The sequence below is a fragment of the Centropristis striata genome, chromosome 21 (assembly GCF_030273125.1).
Source record: "Centropristis striata isolate RG_2023a ecotype Rhode Island chromosome 21, C.striata_1.0, whole genome shotgun sequence".
In the NCBI taxonomy this organism is placed as follows: domain Eukaryota; kingdom Metazoa; phylum Chordata; class Actinopteri; order Perciformes; family Serranidae; genus Centropristis; species Centropristis striata.
Window position 1 is genome coordinate 26,860,353 of NC_081537.1, and position 19,639 is coordinate 26,879,991.

Below are 19,639 nucleotides of genomic sequence, written 5' to 3' on the forward strand. Positions count from 1 at the left end.
CGCTGCTAATTCAAGTGATAAAGCATCCACTTATGAAGTGCAAACCTCTTGTTGGCTCAAAACAGTAAATCAGCAGATTGCTTTTTAGAATATGTGTCAGAAGTTTAGGAATTATATCATTTTTAAGTTGTTGTTTTTTCAATAAAAAAGAGGGTCTTGGGTGGAATTGTTGATATAATTCTAAGATTATGATACATTTCTACATGATGGTGGCTCACAGAGTGTCCTTTGGGGTCAGGACCAGCAGACTATTGGCAGCTGCACTATACAGTCTAATACTGTCTGACCGCTAAGCCAATTATGTGCTCGGTCTTACAGTGCAGGGTGTCAGGTCAGAATGTGATAAACCCAGTTCCAAGTACCACCAATGACTTGTTTACCTACTGATGATGGCACAAAGCTGGAGAACATACAATGTGTGACAGAATCATGGGCAGACAATGAGAAAATGAGGCCCATGCAAAGGGCCCCATAAGCCCTCCTACATAGTAGCAAGACACGGACTTTATAGTTCTTTAGCCCTTTTTGTTGCTGTTGTTCTGTGTCTCTTTGAAGTCGTTTCACTTCTCTGTGATTTTGTGCCAATTTTGTGGTTATTTTGTGTCCCTTTGTAGTTGTTTTGTGTCCCTTTGTTGTTTTTTTGTAATTTTGAATCTATTTGTAGTTATTTTGTAATTTTGAATCTATTTTTAGTTATTTTGTGTCTTTCTGTGTTTTTTTTCCACCTTTTATAGGTCTCTTTGCATCTCTTTGTTGTTGTGTCATGTCAATTTGTAATATTTTTTATCTTTTTGTAGTCATTTTCAGTCTCTTTGAAGTTGTTTTAAAACTCTCTTTGTGGTAATTTTGTGTCCATTTGTTATTGTTTTGTTTTTTTGTAGTGTTTTGGGACTTTCTTTGACATGCTTTTGTGTCTATTTGTAGTCATTTTCTGTCTCTTTGTAGTTGTTTTGTGTCCCTTTGCCCTTGTTCTGAGTGTCTATGTATTTGCTTTATGTTTCTTTGTTGTTATTTGGCCCTTTCCCCCCTCTCTGTATCTGTTTGCGATTCTTTTGAATGTCATTGTAGTTGTTGGGGTATCTTTGTTGTCCTTTTATGTGTCTTTGTGGTAATTTTGAATTTCTTCCAGGTCACTACATCTGTTTGATTGACATTTTGCACATTAAGGCTCGGAGGGGCCGTGGCACTTTGGCCCCAGGGCCTGTGCTTGGTAGCCCTGTTCAGTAATCCATCCATGAGCAGAATCCAAATCAATCATATATCAGAGTAATAATATAAGGTATGGGACATAACCATCTTCTGCTCACTGGATCCATCCCAGGTTCCCCCAATAAATAATAATGGAATTAAACGTGCCTGAGGCCATGAGCTTCTAATCAAAGGTATCTATGGGGAGAGAGAGAGAGCGAGAGAGAGAGAGAGAGAGAGAGAGAGAGAGAGAGAGAGAGAGAGAGAGAGGCGAATCCCCGTGAGATGAGCCGTGGTGGTGAACGCAGAGTAATCCCGTGGAGTGGAAAGAGAGACAGATCCCTGCAGCAGAGATTTATTTATTAGAGCTTTATTAAGTTGGGTGTCACGCGAAAACTAGTTCTCATTGACTGAGGCTGTCTGCTTGGCTGGTTTTGGGGTGCTCCATGCGCTCCGGACGCGCAACATGACGGAGGAGGAGAGCTGCGGAGCGCGCTGAGAGACTCTCCAGGAGTTAGCGTTGTGTTAACGGCGTTAGAGTATGAAGGGATGTGACCAGAACTTGTGGTAGAATGGCACCTTATCTCACATGGATCTCTGAGGGATGGCAGCTTTTAACCACCACCATCACCACCACCCGAGCGCGGACCTGCGGCGGCTCTTCCACCGGCTCACCATCGCGTCCTCTCTGAGCATCCTCTGCTTCTCCCTGGTTTACCTCCTCACCGGATGCTGCGAGTCGGAGCTGACTGAAACTTCTGACATCAAGCAGCCCGCGCTCCTCGTGTCAGGGTCAGGATGGTCGTACGAGAGGAACGGAACCAGCAAGGAGGTTACCGGCGCGGTTGGCGAAGGCGCGTTCAGCGGTCTTTCCGGGCTGGAGGCGAACAGCTCCGGGAAGGAATGGACCGCCACTCGGAGGTTACCCCAGGCTCTGATCATTGGGGTTAAAAAGGGAGGCACCAGGGCTCTGCTGGAGTTTCTGCGGCTCCACCCGGACATCCGTGCCTTGGGGTCAGAGCCGCACTTCTTCGACCGGCATTACGCACGGGGATTGGACTGGTACAGGTACGCACACATTACGCAGAGAATCCATCTCAGCAGTCATGAATATGCCTCAGTGTCCACTTTCTATTACTTTTTATGATGCCTTTTCTTTTATAAACTTCATATAGTGCATTTAAAGGAAACTCGTTCTTATACTGTCTCTCCTAAAAGCAGATTTTCTCAATCCGTTTGCATTATTTCGCCCTCAGTCTGCTTGGACTTTAACTTGCGTCCTGCTTCCTGTGTGTTGTGCAAGCAGAAGGTGTTCATATCATTGCATCTAAGCCAGAGAGCCACCCAGGAGCCGCCAGCTTCCTCTACTAAAAAAATAGTCATTGTGGTGTTTGCATACCCAAACATATCCACAGCTATTCCGCGGAGGTTTAGGTGACAGTCAAAGAGACTGTGCCATCTGGCTATGCCAATCTGTGCATGTGTGCATGCATGTGTCTGCAGTGCTTGCTGTGGGTGTCTGTGCATGTGTGTGTGTACAGTAGGGAGGGAGGGAAGAGAGGGGCCTTGCAGGATGAGTTCTCACAGAGCAGCAGAGTAATCATCTCTAGAGCCTGAGCCAGATGTTACTGTTGTCATGTGGCTTTGTTCTCAGCCTGTTCCATGAAAACTTGGAAGTACCCAGAACACAGGCACTCATGAGTGAGACGCACGGGGAACCAGATTCAAGTTGCTCAAACTGCTGGAGGATAATTAGGATAGATAATGGGAAGGAAACAGACCCAGGATCTCAGATATCAGGGCTGTATTTTGCTTTTTGTAATTGTGCATGAATCTATAGACCCACAAACTGATCCAAATATGCAAGATTAAAAATGCATCCAAATCTGGACTGTGTGGCGTGCTATTAACCAGCTTATAGTTTATTACTGGGGCTCAATGGTGGCATTGGCTCAGCTCTGGGAGCCTCTTTGGCATGTCAGCAACAATTTAACCTACGACAGAGATAAAGTGAAAGGATGATTTCCACCCCGTATGGTGTTTTTATGTCGATGTGACAGAAATACACCATCATATCAAATCTGTGGGATGTACACAGAGACACAAGCTGCCAGCATGTGCAGCATGTCTGCTGTGTGTGCGACACACCAGGTGATATGAATGTGACACCAGATTGTCACGTCGTCCCCTCGGGCCAGATGGGACTCGCTGCATGTCGAGCCACTTGACATCACTGTCACCTCTGTCAATTGACCTCTGACTCCAGGTCACTTTACGCTGGGAGTTAATAATGTGTTCACACTACTTCATGACAAACAGCACACACCCAGTCTACACAGTCTGACAAAGAAAATGTGGCTTTGTTTTGGTTGCTCAAACAGAAAAGAATACAAAGATTGTTGCAAAATGACTTTAAAATAAAATGTATTTATGAATTCTCAGCATATTTTGGTATGTTATCCTGTTATCCCTGTATCTTAAAGGATAATTCTAGTTTATTGCAACTTGTAGTTTTGTTTGTATGATTTTATTTTTAACCAAGCTGAAAAAAACACAACCAGTCACACAGATTGTTAAAGGATCAATGTGTAGGATTTAGAGGTATCGAGAGGCAATGAGATTTATGTTTTCTTTAGTGAGCCATCACCTGAAACTAACAATCCATTTGTTTTTGATAATTTAGAATGAGCTCTTCATATCTAGATAGTGAATAAATTGTGGAATTACAACTTCTGGGTCTGTCATGTGATGCCAAACAGACCTGTTCCCATATACCCCTTTTCAACCAAGGCAGTTATAGGGCCTGTTCGGAGCTGGTGCCTAATCTTGAACCAGTTCCTCACTTTTTGACAGCCAAAGAACTGGCTCTAGGTCAGGAAAACTGGTTCCAGAGCGGCACCAACTCTTTGCTGGTCTCCAACCATGAACCACTTACATCAGGGGCTTGGGGCGGGATTATTATGGCCAACAAGATTGACTAAAATGTGTAGCATTCATTTTGGTTTATTTGTTTAACTGCAATGTGATTGATATGGGCTAGCGCTAGCGGGCTAGCATTAGCTTACAACAAAGTCTAACATTAACATCTTACGGTCAGTGTTAATAAGAAGGTAATTGCTGTCCATAGCATTCAAGACGAGCAGCACAAATGTGTTGTACATGTCGTGTTAGGATGCCAAAGTAGGCTCGCAAAGCCAGGAGCTGCATTTGTAGAGAGACGATGAAGTTGTTATTATATTTGCTGAGAGAGTGGAGACGTATACAATGATGTAATTACGTGGCTCTTGAGTCTGTGGAAAAGCAAACAGGTTCTGAGATGGTTCCGTTGAACCAATTGTGAACCAGCACCAGCCCAGCAAAAGAACTAGGTCCGCATTGGTTGAAAAGGGGTATTTATGTTCCTCTTCTAGGTGCCCACCATGTTTCTACAGTAGCCCAGAACGGACAAACTAAACACTGGCTCTCACATTTTTATGGTACCTGAGGGCCACTGTAGGTTCTCCACACACTTGAAAAGGGAGGGGTGCAGGAAGTAGTAATCATTTGGTTGAAATCTGCAAAGTCTCACAAAAAGTATATGCCACAAAATCCTTCACACTGCTCCATTTAGAAGACAACAGTTTAGCCCGATGTATTTTCATGAATGGGTTTGAATGGCAAAAACTTTTCGATTCAGTTTGTATGATATCCCACAAAAAATAACTAGACGCTGTTTCAAATATGTGAGGAATATTGTTTGAAACATCATGTCTGGTAGTGATTTTACACCAGACTATCTTTACCTAAGCCTAACCATGCAGTTTTGTTTCCTAAACTTAGTTTTGTTACCTAAATCTAACCACACAGACCATTTTGAATTTAAAAAAGCAACCATGAAGATGAGATTTTTCAGCTTTTTTTGTTTGTGGCAATGAGCTGTGGCCTTTTTACTATGTAATATTCCACACAGACATTCTGGACAGAGTTGGTGGAAATATGAAAGGACAATTCTGTAATATAGAAATCTGAATGTGGCTAACATACGATATGATACCATTAATATGAAAAGTGGGTATAATATCTATTTTTAAGGAAGGTTTGCTTGTTACAACTTTTTATCTATCATAACTTTCTCATTATCATAACTTATGTATGGATGTAGTATTCACTTGTATGCTTTACTGATTACAGATCAACAGGCTAACAAAGTAACTCAAACATAGTTGTAGCGCTCCGTTGAGAGTCTTGTGCGTTAAGTGTTCTTCAATCTGTGTGATTGCCTGATGTTTTTATCTGTGGTCTTTTTAGTCCAGATTTCAACAGTTGACTTTGTAATATGTACAATACCATTAATTGCTAATATGAACTAAGACTAAAAAATATAAAAATAAGTATCAGGTTGTAATAAAAAGGATTTATCCTTCATAGCAATAGTGCACTTGGATACCAAACAGCAAATGGAGGCTCAGCTGTAGTGTTACTATTCAACATTAGATTTCTGTGTAGATTCGTTTTTCCTCCAGAACCCTATCAGGGACAATCAAAGAGGATGAGATAAAGTGTATCTGCCTTGTGAATCACTCCTCCTCTCTCTTAGAGTAGAATAACATTTAGCTTCAGCAGGGCAATTGAGATCAGAGCCCTTGACAAAGATCCACTAATGGTGCTTGGAGCGGAGATTGGATCTGGAACAACGCTGCGATGAGCCCCAAGATGGACTGGAAGTTTCCTCCTTACTGTGTTGTCTGGGATCGATAGCTCTATCTCCTCGCTCTGACCTTGGGTTGACTCCAGCATTAGAGCGGTTAGCGTTGGTCAGCTCGGCTTCTGTTACAATTAGCAGGAAGCTTTATTCTACATTGGCATAATCCCCCCACATAGGCACACAGGGGTCATGTTACATACAGCTTTTTTCAAGCTCTGGAGGAATCCATTAAAATTGCTCAGCTGGAAATTCACATCTCACTCATGATGGTTTGCTCCTGAAAGAGGGCATGACAGGGAGAAAGGGGGAGATAAAATAGAGGGTGAAAAGATAAGGCTCGGGTGGAGCTGGAGGTTAAAGAGTGGAGACAGTGTTACGGTAACCTCACACATCTTTGCTGACCTTTGCTTCAACCCGGGGGACTGTCATCAGAGCTGAGCATTTGTGTGTGTGTGTGTGTGTGTGTGTGTGTGTGTGTGTGTGTGTATTAAGGCAGATTTCTTCAGGTTCTCTCACAGTCTGGAGATCGTTCTGTCCCGAAGACAGCGAGGCAGGTTGTATTTTCTTCTTGAGGTACAGCGAGATTTATCAATAGATTATTGACTTTGAGTTACTGGCACAGCTTTAACCTGATAGGTTGCATTGTCAGTGTTTGCTGTGCTTTCCAAGAAGTCACATTTTTACAAAAAGTAGATAACATGATATGAACAAAGCCGTATATAAATAAAGACGATCTTTATTTGTGTTTAGGTGGAGGACAGTCTATAAACAAGTCCTCAATAAGCTCATCATTGGACATGATACGTAGAATGAGCTGGAGGAAACATACTTTCAGTAGTTTTTAAAAAATGTATAGATTTCTACACCGAAGTAAACAAGAGCAGTTTCTTATTTCTATCTCATAAACATCAATTTTACCAGCTGAAATGCAAATAATCTCAGAGGTAATAATAAGATGTTTTGCTCAGTAAGGTAATCTTTAAAAATGGACTCCACTTTTATGATTTTTGAATCTTAAATGCAATCCCCAGAAATAAAACGCTATCAGACTGAATTTGCCACCACCGCCAACACCTTTTGTTTGGTGAATTGATGTTTGATTTCCCCTACAAATGTCTCATTTAGCTAGCAAAATTTTTCAAGATGTATGAAAGCCTCCAAATTCATAAGGGATGTATGATGTAATTAGGTATTTCATGTAGGAGAACAAAAATCAATTGTCAATTGTCCTAATCCTAAGGTATTTTTCAAAAGTAAGCTGTAACTTTACAAGATAATGTAGTAGCTAGTAACGCTAAGTTACTAGGAAGTAAGCTAGTTAGCTGGGCATGCTAACAGTTGTAGCAAGTACAGATCAATCCTTACACTTTACAAGATTTTGTTTTGTTTTTAAGAAGCTATATTTTGGCTTCATTAAGTCTCATTTTTCACACATCTGTACTTGAAGTTGTTGTTTGTTTTCCTGTCCAAAACCTTTAAATTTAATGAGTAGGATGTTATATCAGCATTCATTTACCTCACCAAGGTTAGTGTTAGCAGAAGTGGCAGTCATTAGATTGGGGATTGTTTTGGCTTGAAAAGATGAAGAGTCTCTTTTCTCCATGGCCCTATGTTGCATTTTGATTAGATTTTTAGAATTCAAGATGTAGCATTACTGGTAAATAAAATATTACTTACCTCTTTCCATTAAATTGATTGTGACAATGTGATTTTTTTGTGACAGATAAATTGTATGTCTTCTCAAAACTTTATTAATCAGTGAAACGAAAATTAACAGAGGATTGTGTCTGAAAACAAAATTATTCCAACTTTATGGGCGACTGTGAAATTCTACAAAAACAGGGAGCTGTCTGGCACTGCAGGTGATTAGGAAGACAAGATGAGGTCAAAACCGGAGCCGGTCAATGTGCTTAATTGGCTCTAGCATTCGCCAGCTCCAGCCAAAAATATGTTGAATTGAAAATTGGCCTAGAAGGCAGAAGTCTGAGCGAAAAAGTTTTATTAACCAAAAAACAGGGGGAGAACAATTAAAATTAAACAAAACAAAGCAAATGAGCTGAAGAAAAAATAAATCAATCTGATATAACACAGCCTCACAGTAAGCTGCTACCAACAACAACTCCACAGTCAATCAATCAATTACATTTTTTATCTTAGTTGGACAGTTTTTCTTTGTAATTTTATAAAACTTGAGGAAAATATTAATATCATGACCAGGGGACTACAGATGAAAACTAGCCTTCTGGCTAACTCTGGCCTTTTTAACCATGTGTAATCATGTGTTTTATGAAATTGCACTGTCCCCTTTTAAATAAACTAATAATAATTAAAAAATAATAATAATCCCACCAGCCTTATCTTTTTTCTCTGTCATTGTGCCTTTTCATTTCCTGCACTACTTTATAAACATACAACATTCCAACATATCAGTATATTATCCTTTATTCTCTTATTGAGGTGGATGTGGTGGTGTTTGTTGTACATTATTGGATGTTAAACCAAATTGATAAGACTTTTTCCCATTTTGGAAATGTTCCCCCCTCATGAATGTTCTGTAGTGGTGTGCAAGTATTCATAAGGATCTCCAAAATCCATTTAAAAAAATTTGTTGTGGGGATTTTTTTGGACAAAATTGTATATTTTTGTACTAGCTGGATGTCCCAAAGCTTTATATATGTTTGAATGTTTTTGCTTTTTGTCAATATTTTTTTAAAGGAAAGGAAATGTATTTTGTGTTCCATCTTTGAGGCAGGTAGTTTAGATTAATTTAGAGACACCACACCTCTCAGGACGTACAATGACTAGAAGGGAGGACTGAAATTACTTCGCTTTTCAGTGTCAGCTGCTCTGATGACACTGATTCATTTGCAATTCATACTGAACTCGTTAAGGGACGCTTTTAAATTCATACCCATACATTGGTGGCTTTGTTCTGCCATGACACAGCACATGGTGCGACTTGTGTTTTTGTGTTTGTACAATGGACATAATTGCCATGCAAATCACAGAAGAATGGCTGCCAAAACATTTGATGTTATGCAGCATTCGGTGGGCGGGAATTAGTAGCAAAACAATTATAGGCAGATTTTCTGATGAATCAGATTTGTTGATCTGCAGGAGGGGAATTTAATCATTTATGTCTTTAGTATCGCAGGTTTTTGCACAATGCTGAAATGTAAAGTGATTGAAGCTATTAGAACAGATTTGGGCTGAGTTTTGTATGCTGTGTGTGTAACTGGGGTTCAGGTGTGGTCTGTCCTGTCCCCATACTGTACTGGAGGTGATCACCATAAGGCCCAGACGGGTGGGGCGATCTGCCCCTCATTAAGGCCCTCTCCTGGGGCTTGGGAAGTAAAAGCGGGGGGGTCTGGGGCCCCTCTATGATGGATGTCTCCTGGAAGTGGACAGAGCACAGCGACAATGGACCGACCCCTTAATGGTCCCCCATACAGAGGAAATGGATGAGCGGCCCCCCAATATCACACAATAACACACTCATGCATGCACACCGTGACGCAAATACACACTTAAATCTCATATCTGACTCACAAATTAGCAGTCAGGTGTGAATAATGAACACAGTCAATACGTTGCTCTTTGATTGGCTATTGTTTCCTCCTTAGATCAAACATCAAAGATAAGCAAACCAGATTTTACATCTTTGATCTAACACCCCCCCCCCCCCCCCCCCAAAAAAAAAAAAAAAAAACCCTGACTTTTGCTGCACTTCTCCTTCTGTGAGTACGATGAACATTGCAATTGCTTTACATTTGTTTACACACACACACACACACACACACACACACACACACACACACACACAAACACACCGGTCACTTTTATTAAATTCAATTAATTTCCCGGAGTCTTACCCTCTTACGCTAACCTAAACTGCTACTCGCCTAAATCCTAACCTTTGCCTAAGCCTAATCTTAACCGAACCCTTAACCAAGTGTTCAACCAAAAGTGTAATCATTCTATGTATCTGGACTTGCATTTTGTCCCCACAAGGAAAGGGAGTCCCCACAATTTGACCATGTAAACAGATTTATGTCCCCACAACATGAGTAATACAGGGACACACACACACACACACACACCCACACACACACACACACACACACACACACACACACACATCACAGCATACTACTGATGGGGCTCCAGAGGGTCCTGGCTCCCCCAGTCTCCACCTGCCACTCTTGGTCCCAGCTGAGGCCCAGAGCTGCATTACCATTCTCAATCCGTCCCCTTACTTTTACACCACCTTCTTGCTTCATACACCCCATCATTCTGCTCTCATCCCAATACACGCAATCCCTACTGTTCCCAGTTGTACACCGTCCACACCCACCTACGCGTAGTTACCCTAAGCCCCCATAGGATCAATAGCCAGTGGCCTTGGCTGCCCCGGGGTTATTCACCAGGGAGGCCTGCTGAAATATTGGGAAATGGACGATAAATGAGAGGTTCCTCAAAGGCAAACAGAGGCTTATTATAAGCTGCTGGATAATCCCTGTGTTCATCATACTGGATGTTTGATCTCACACTCAATAGTAAATGAGCAGTGTAAGGATGTTATGCTAAAACAGGTCTTTTAAACTGCCAATTAATTGAGCTCCTGTTTTTTTAGGGGGGGGATTTCCTCTAACACATGGTGTCGCCAGACGGTTCTATTCACCTGCCAGTGATGGTCTATAATGCTTAGGAGTTTAAAACCCCCGCTGCTCCCCATTCCACTCCCCACTGTGCAGGCACCCAGGCCAACCAGTAGGAGTCACTGGGTAAACAGAGAGGCAATCCAGGCACCCAAATTGTGAGGAAAAAAAACAAAAACAAAAAGTATTTATAATCGTGGCTAAATCATTAAAACATATTTCGTCCACTGTAGGTCTTCGTCAGGGCTCTAAACAAACAGCAGTACAAGTATGGCCTCACCGACATCCATCCATTTTCATCTGATTATTGTGGGACCACAGGCTGAACAAGTCGGGGGCCCACCTACACAGGAAAAGCAGCCAATTATGACATGCCTGATTCAGCTAGCAACAATGGATAAAGAAAGAGGGCATTTTGAATGGAAGTTCAGTGATAAAGTCCTGCCAGATGGGTATGCTGACAAGACCAAAATACAGTTACAGTTTCTGTCTACTCTATGAACCAGTGGATTCCATCTAGTCTTTACTAAGCTAATGAGGTCATTAGCTTGTAAACAAGCTAATTGGCAGTTTAAAAGACCTGTTTACAAGTAACAAAATTAATGAAGTCATTAGCTTAGCACATAGCCAATACAGAAACTTCTGCTAGCAGGCGGTCCTACAAATTCACATTGTGAAGGACGAAGGTCTGCCTGAAATAACCACCGCAATATACTTGTATGAAGACCTCACAAGCAGTGGAGGAGTTAAGACAGAGACTATTGGACTTCTGTCAGCAATCACAGTTACCTGACAGCGCAACAGGCATTACATTTTTCACAATTTTGACGAGTAGTAGTTACTGGATGTAACTCCAATTCTATGAATACATGTGTAGCTCTATTACTACTATGGTGTAAATTGATTTCCAATAATACATCTACAAGCATTTGCATAAAGCAAGCATATTTGTCGACTCCCATGTTGTTAAGAATATTGGATATATCCTCTTAAGGTACAGTGTAACTGGTAAAATATGGACATGTGATTAATCGATTGACCATCCTAACAGCAAGTAACATAGTGTAGTGCAAGGTGCCCCTTACTTTAATCAATGTAACTGAAAACTGTATGAAACACATTGACAGCAGTATATGAGTGGCCATGATTGCCGTGAGGGTGAAAGTGATGCAACACTGGCCAATCAAATGCAAGTTCAACCATTGATGTACAGTAGGCTCCTGAGTGTGGTCAATTATTTAGTTTTCCACTTTTATACTATAAATGTAGAGTTACATTTTAAATTACATTGATCTGACCAACAGGCACCAGAGAGTGGTCTTGAATTAGTCAACACCCAGTGATATAAACACCAAGTATTACACGGTTAGGAAGAAATCCTTAATACAAGCCATAGAATGAAAATTCAACCCTGTCACACGACGTTGGGTTTCTTTTTAGGGTTCTTGCATATCTGGATAAATGCCTCATGTGCTTTTTATACAAAAAATATTTTTATGAATTTAGATTAAAAAATTACATTTCTTTGGCTCCACCCAATGAGAATTAAATCAACCAATGACATTGTCTCTAATTCTGAGCAAATGTTGCATAACTTAAACTCCAGTCAACATTTATTCAGGATGAAATGAACACGAAGGTACAGATGTAGCCTTGAGATTACAAAGTTTTCTATGCCAAAGTAGGATAAGGACATATTATAAAAACTAACAGCTATTATGCCTGTCAATGAGTGTGCCTGTGCAAAGCTCATAGCAGAAGCATATTTTATAATAGATCTTTTGTTTTGATGGTGCTCTTAGGGGCAGCAATTAGCTCTTTGTGCTTAGGTAATGGCATGGGGCTCTTGGCTCTAAGGCTATTCACAGACAGATTGCTAATGGAGGCGCATTTGTATCCACTCCCATCATTCCTTCATCAGTCACCCAGCCCTTTCATTTAAAACACTCTAGCAAATTCACTGACACACATACACACAGTTGGATGAGCACACACACAGTCTTTAAAGGTCTGGTAAAAATCCACCACACCCACTCTTTATGTCTTCCATGTTTGTGTGTGTATAATTTGGAATTTTTTAAATGTGTCGTTTTTGTGTGTGCTGGGATTGGTGAGGTCCATTGGGAGGCCAGTGGCATGATAGCAAATGCTTGACTAATGACTGAATAATGAGTGTATGTTTGTGTTTTGCATTGTGTGTGTGCATGTGCCCATGTGCATCCTGCGTGTGTGTGTGTGTGTGTGTAACAGACTGGTCGGCTCCTCCTGCGCAGGGTATTGGAGTTAAAAGGGAAGTCTTCAGGCTAAGTGGCGGTAAGCGCTGCCTCACACCGATCAGATCAACTCAAATCACCATGTGGGGGGGCAGGGGGTGTATTGACAGGAGGTCGTGTTGCAGGAGCATCTGAAACCCGAGTCGATACCAGAGGACAGAGTCAGAGCATCCTGTCCTCGCTGTATCTGCTGTGTGTCCCCTCTGGTCTCTTTTTGTTCATCCTGCTTTGATTAATGTCTCATTTATGACTGCTTTAGAACATTTTTATTGACAGGCTTTTTTGAGACTGCTAGCTAAAATTGTGTGTTTCCTGGACAGAGAACAAAAAACATGTTTTTTGGCAAAAGGGTGTCCAGATGAAATTTTGAGGTGGTTGGAAATGTTATTCCAATAGTCTTGGGTCATCATAGCCTGCATTTCACTGGGGTACTGAGCTAAAAAAAAAGAAGAAGTAAAACAATGGCTGAACAGTAGCGATTATTTTCCATTAGCAAACTTATATGCTATCCATCTACGTGTTTTGAACATGATCACATTATCACATGCCTGAATGAATGTTATCAACAGCTTTCATTCCCAAGAGTATGGGTGAGGTGAGGCCTTCTCGACCTTCCAGCAGGTCCAGTAGGTTGTTATCAGCCCATTCAATGGCCACTTGCCGAAAACTAAGCCGTTATGTTTAATAAAAGGCTTCAGATTCATTATGTCTGTGCCACAAAACTACTTCTGGCAAAAAGTTCCAGTTTTTAAAGTTACCAGTTCCTGGTATGTCGTTAAAAAGATTTAAAAAAGTAAAATGAATGCATGTTAATGCTGGAATTGAAATTGTAATGAGGATTACGTGAATACTAGAAGATACCTAGTTATGTTGGTAACGTAAAAACTTAATGCAGGGAAGTTAAGTGGCGTTACTTCTTAATATTGTTGACTTTTGTTTTCAGGTAGGACATTAATCTCTTGGGTGAAAGTCCAGGTTTGTTTGACCCATCCACCTGCCTTGCCGCCAGCCGAGGGCGACTTTCCGTATTTCCGCGACATTCTCTTGCTTCCCCATTTGCTTTTACACTCTGTTACGTCCCAGCCCATTAAATTAGCTGATAACAACTTCCTGGACCTACTAGAAGGACTTGCCCATAATGATAACAGCAAAATTGGGTGATCCACCAAAGTAAACACCTGAAGTCTGAATTAATTTTTGTCAAAGTTACAGTGGAATGTAAAAAAAACAAACACACAATGCAGACTTGATATCAAACAAATTTTAAAAACCTTTACTTTTAAAAATCTTTATTGTATGGAAATGAATGAAACTATCTAGAAAAAGGTCTCTGTATAACAACATATACATTATTATAAAATTATTTGTAGTTAAAGAGATATGACTTGTAAACTCACTGGTACGGGCCTTTGAGCTCCGTTTATCCAGAGCTGTGTGTGATCATGCTTTGTGTGTTTGGTCAGTCAGTCAGGTGTGTGGCAGGTGTGTTGCCAGATGTCCCTGAGTCCCCAGCCGGTCCTGTGGGCCCTCTGGAGTCATTTATCTCTAAATGAGTCCCATCTGCTTCTGATCGGCTTCATGTGTGGAGTTAGAGGTGAGCCGAGCGAGACACATTCAAGGAACAACTCCTGTGTTTATGTAGCACTGCTGTCACCTGCCTGTGTGTCTGGATCACTGGAGACATACTCTATGGACACTCTGTCACTGTCTGTAAGAGTGTGATATCTGTCAGAGTGACTAATGGGGGATTGTGTTATGGAGTGTGTGTGTTTCTGATCGCTGAAAGAACTGCTGAGGCATCATGGAGGCAAATATCTGTTTGCATCCTTACCTCTTCTTGCTCTCTAAATTCTGCCATAGTTAGCTGTCAAGTGTGTCAAGTTTTAAAGCAGCAGCTTGACATTTTAGAAAATACACTTATTCACTTTCTTGGTGTGAGTAAGATGAGAAAATCAATAGCACTCACAGAGGTGGTAGTGCTAGAGGAGCCACAAACTGTACACAAGTTATAGTACTGCTGTCAAGCCAGAGGCTTCAGACCTTTTGTTCAGGCTGTTTTCCAATATTAGTTCTATCTTTGTTCCAGTTTGTTCTTATATCCAAAGGATTGTGCTTTTCTAGGTTTTGGGTTCACAGTTAGTTGTCAAGTTTCCTTTTGAACTCTGGTTTTCATATATTATTTATCATTAGTGACCTCTGTTAGTATATATAGTTAATTCATTTTCAGTTATCATGAAGCGTTTGTTTTCTAGTTGTTGGATTCTCTTGTTTTATTTTGTAAATGATGTTCCTCTTGTATTATCCGTCTTTGTTCTGTTTTCCCTCCAGTGTGACAGTCTGCTCTGCCCTGATTGGTTTCACCTCCATTACCCTGGGTATTTAGTCTGTGTGCAAAGATAGGTGATTTATTATTCCATAGCTCTGACCGAACTAGATCTAACTGTTAACACAACATAAACAAAGACCTTTTCTGTGTCTCATTACATCAGGAAAAACTTCACAAACATACTGTGGCTTAGATAAAGTATTTTGTCTCTGAATTCATAACAAATGCTTTGACATAATCAGTCAAATCGGACATTGTATGTGTACTTAATATGTGTTTATTTGCGGATCAAAAAGCAACATTACTTTACATCACTTTTCCTCTGTACATCACAGTCAGGGAATAAAAAGTGTCAGTGGGGTTCTCTGTTGTACTCAGACCACTACTGGGGGCCTCCTGTACGGTCTACTGTTAATTTGTCTGTTTTTAACTTGTTTTCATTGACTTATTATTCTTTTATATAACCTTTAATTTGTTTTATGATTTTTATCTTTGGCAATAATTTGTCTTAACAAGATCATTTTTTGTACTTACAGAAGTATGATGCCCAAAGCCCTGGACGGTCAGATTGTAATGGAGAAGACACCCCGTTACTTTGTAACCGTGGAAACGCCAGCACGAGTCCATGCCATGTCGCAGGATGTGAAGTTGATTGTGGTGGTCCGTGACCCTGTGACCAGAGCCATATCTGACTACACACAGATCATCTCCAAGACCCCCGACATCCCTCCCTTTGAGAGCCTGGCCTTCAAGAACCGCACCACAGGTACTGATCCAACAGAAACACATCATACTGATCAGATACTGAATTATCACTGATAGCATGACACAACTCAACAACCTTAGGCTACAAACTTTATCAGACTTCGAAAAACCCTGGACTAGACCCTTAGTATTAGTCTTTAAAAACCCCTGGACTAGACCCTAAGTATTAGTTTTTAAAAACCCCTGGACTAGACCCTAAGTATTTGTTTTTAAAAACCCCTGGACTAGGCCCCCTAGTGTCAGGATTCAACCCCCCTGGACTCCTGGACTAGGCCCCCCTCAGTATGAGTCTTTGAAAACCCCTGGACTAGACCCTTGGTTTTGGGCTATGAAAACCCCTGGACTAGACCCTTAGTGTTGGACTATGAGAACCCCTGGACTAGACCCTTAGTGTTGGACTATGAGAACCCCTGGACTAGAGCCTTAGTGTTGGACTATGAGAACCCCTGGACTAGAGCCTTAGTGTTGGGCTATGAAAACCCCTGGACTAGACCCTTAGTGTTGGACTATGAGAACCCCTGGACTAGAGCCTTAGTGTTGGGCTATGAAAACCCCTGGACTAGACCCTTAGTGTTGGGCTATGAAAACCCCTGGACTAGACCCTTAGTGTTGGGCTATGAAAACCCCTGGACTAGACCCTTAGTGTTGGACTATGAGAACCCCTGGACTAGAGCCTTAGTGTTGGGCTATGAAAACCCCTGGACTAGACCCTTAGTGTTGGACTATGAGAACCCCTGGACTAGAGCCTTAGTGTTGGGCTATGAAAACCCCTGGACTTGACCCTCAGTATCAGTCTTTGAAAACCTCTGGACTAGACCCTCAGTATCAGTCTTTGAAAACCCCTGGACTAGACCCTTAGTGTTGGACTATGAGAACCCCTAGAACCTCAGTATCAGTCTTTGAAAACCCCTGGACCAGGCCCTGAGTGTCAGTCTTTGAAAAACCCCTGAACCAGACCCCCAGTATCGGACTTTGACAACCCCTGGACTAGATCCTAGGGTCAGACATTGAAATGACCTGGATAAGGCCCTTAGTGTCTACCTTAGAAACTCCCTGAACTAGGCCAATATTTTATAATCGATTTCATCTTAAAAATAAAAGTTGGTTGAGAGAAAAGAAAGAGAATGATACATGGTATATCTGTGTGTTGTCTCTAGGTCAAATTGACTCTCTGTGGAGCCCGCTGTGGATCGGTCTGTACGCCCAGCACCTGGAGCGCTGGCTGGCTTGGTTCCCCAGGACTCAGATCCATCTGGTCAGCGGAGAGAGGCTCATCTCCGACCCGGCTGGAGAACTGGGCAAAGTCCAGGACTTTCTGGGTCTCCAGAGGATCGTCACGGACAAGCACTTCTACTTCAACAAAACGAAAGGCTTCCCCTGCCTGAAGAAGCCCGAGGGCAGCAGTAAACCTCACTGCCTGGGGAAGACGAAAGGGAGGACACATGCCTCCATTGACCCAGAGGTGCTGCAGAGACTGAGGGATTTTTACAAGCCGCATAACCAGCGCTTTTATCAGATGGCGGGCCAGGACTTTGGATGGCAATGACCCTTTGATTGTGTGCAACCAGTCTTTTGTTGGCATCACACTTCTTGGGTAGAAGCCTGAGTAATTCTTCCATCTGACTGAAACAGATGGAGTGTATAAGATTCAGAGAACAGAGCCAATTATCCGCTTCTGACCAGCAGAGGGACATCTCAGAGACTTAATAATGAACATCCAGTGTCAATACATGTACCCATATCAATCATTCATCTTGTTCAAGTGTTTGGAAGACCGCTGTGTCATTTTATCTATTATAGATGTTCAGTAAAAGATGTACTTTTGTGGTATTAAGCAAGGGTGTGTCCTCGCACCTTTCTCATTTGGTAGGCTACTTATTCCTACTCCAAGTGGTTCAATCAACAATTGTATGGTCATGAGACAGTGGTCGCTTTAGGTTACAGCTGTAAAAAGTTAAATGGTGAAGAAAACAGTGTAGCTTTTAGTGTCTCTGGTTTGCAGTTTAATCCTGATGCTCTAGTTGGTAGGCTTTAGTGGCACAGTGAACCCAGAACAGGTGCATTTTCACACTTCTGAATTTCCATAACTTTCTTTTTCTAACTGTTTGCTCTTCAGTCTCAGTGGTTAAGAATTTAAGGGCAATCAATGCATACATATTGGATATCGTCCTCCAAGCATTGTTTCCTAAAAAGGGGGGATGAATCTTTTATGTGGCAAGCAGCGGAGGGGTGAGAAAGAGAATCTTTATATGAGCTGAGATTGGATGAGTGGTTTTGTATTCTTAAATAATGAATGTGGATAAATGGATGTAGCGGAACTGGTGTGGATCACTTGCTTCCTCGCCTATTGGCACATTTATGTGCTTGGCTTAGGTAAGCATCCGATTGCAAAACTACCCTACTGTACGCTGAGAGAAGCAAAGGGACCTCCTGGAGGACAACCAAAACAAGACCAGGTCAAATCAATGAGAAGTCAACCTACTGTATCAACGGCCATTTCTCTCCATGTGATGTATGAAGCTTTCGGGCTCTGCTGTGTTACTGTGAGAAGGCCTGCTTACAGGGTCTGTTTTCAGTTTGCATGTATTTGCACTAGTTTGAAAGCATTAAAATAAAACTATTTTTAAGCAAAAGAATTGCAGTGGTTTGATTTAATCGTTTTCACATATTTTCCTCATCGTCTGCCATCAATTGCTGTTGTTATAAGGTTTAATTGAGGCTTAATCAGTACCTGTTCCATGTGAGCACAGACAACATTTGTGTAGCTACTTTGCAAATACATACCTGTTTACTTCAGAGACGTAGGCCCCAGTGTTCCTTTTGTTAATGAAAACGTTGACAAATATCAACAACCTTTTTTCGATGACGAAGAAAAGACGATAATGAGACGGCATCAAAAAAAATCTCCTTCTATCATCTTTCCTTTTCTCTTTCTCCGTCTCTCTCTTTCGGGTTCTGTTGGATCTCAAGTTGACCAGGTGGGTGACATCACTAATGAACACAGTCAGGAGGACTCGGGGAAACTGCAAAGCGGCGTTCTTAATAATTCTACCTGTGTTTTTTTTTAAACAGATAATGACAAAATAAAATATTGAAATGTGTGGAAATAATGTAAAAAATGTTTTTGGCTTGACTACATTGAAATGTTTAAGACTGGGGGCAACTGTAACATACAAACTTCCTCCAATCAGAAACAAGCTAGAGTGATGACACTAAAGCCTAAATATGATAAAAACTAATATTGACATTTGACACAGGAGTAATACTAAGACTTTAAGGAAAAAAACAATAGCTGAAAAAAATTGTTTATAGAGATGAAACATTTAGACTAAAATGTGACTTTTTGTTAAAAAACTGAAATAAATTATTTTGCATTGTCATCGACTAAAACTAGTCCAAAACTCTGAAGGATAAAAATGACTCAAATGTGTTGGAACTAATAAACATTTTTGTCCAAAGAATAAATAGCTGCCAAATTAACACTGGCAGGGCCTATAAATTATCTTTTTGATGAGATGCAAAAAGGTCCTGTAATAATGCTAATTACATTTCTGAGTTATACTGTTGATTCAAATTTTAAAGTGGTAAATTACAATAAAATTTTAAATTGAACATAACACATTCTGGTATTTTCAGTTCTATAAGTCTGTAAACACATTGCTGAGTTAAAGATGAAAACCAGAGTAATCTCATCAGAAAAACTGAAAGCTTAAGCATAATGAAAAATGACATTGTGCTAATATTA

General features: G+C 41.1%; 1 protein-coding gene across 1 annotated transcript; it reads left to right on the top strand.

Moving 5' to 3' along the window:
- The first annotated feature begins 1,543 nt into the window (after window positions 1-1,543).
- On the top strand, window positions 1,544-18,513 carry hs3st3l (heparan sulfate (glucosamine) 3-O-sulfotransferase 3-like). The gene is made up of 3 exons (XM_059324727.1): window positions 1,544-2,256; window positions 15,666-15,895; window positions 17,052-18,513. The coding sequence occupies exons 1-3, from the start codon at window positions 1,793-1,795 to the stop codon at window positions 17,438-17,440; spliced, it is 1,083 nt and encodes a 360-aa protein (XP_059180710.1). The 5' UTR covers window positions 1,544-1,792; the 3' UTR covers window positions 17,441-18,513.
- Window positions 18,514-19,639: the final 1,126 nt, after the last annotated feature.

Excerpts from the sequence above, each read along its gene's own strand:
- hs3st3l (XM_059324727.1), top strand. The coding sequence starts at position 1,793 with ATGGCAGCTTTTAACCACCACCATCACCACCACCCGAGCGCGGACCTG. Across the intron at positions 2,257-15,665 it reads CGGGGATTGGACTGGTACAG|AAGTATGATGCCCAAAGCCC; the intron begins GTACGCACACAT and ends TTGTACTTACAG. Across the intron at positions 15,896-17,051 it reads CTTCAAGAACCGCACCACAG|GTCAAATTGACTCTCTGTGG; the intron begins GTACTGATCCAA and ends TGTTGTCTCTAG.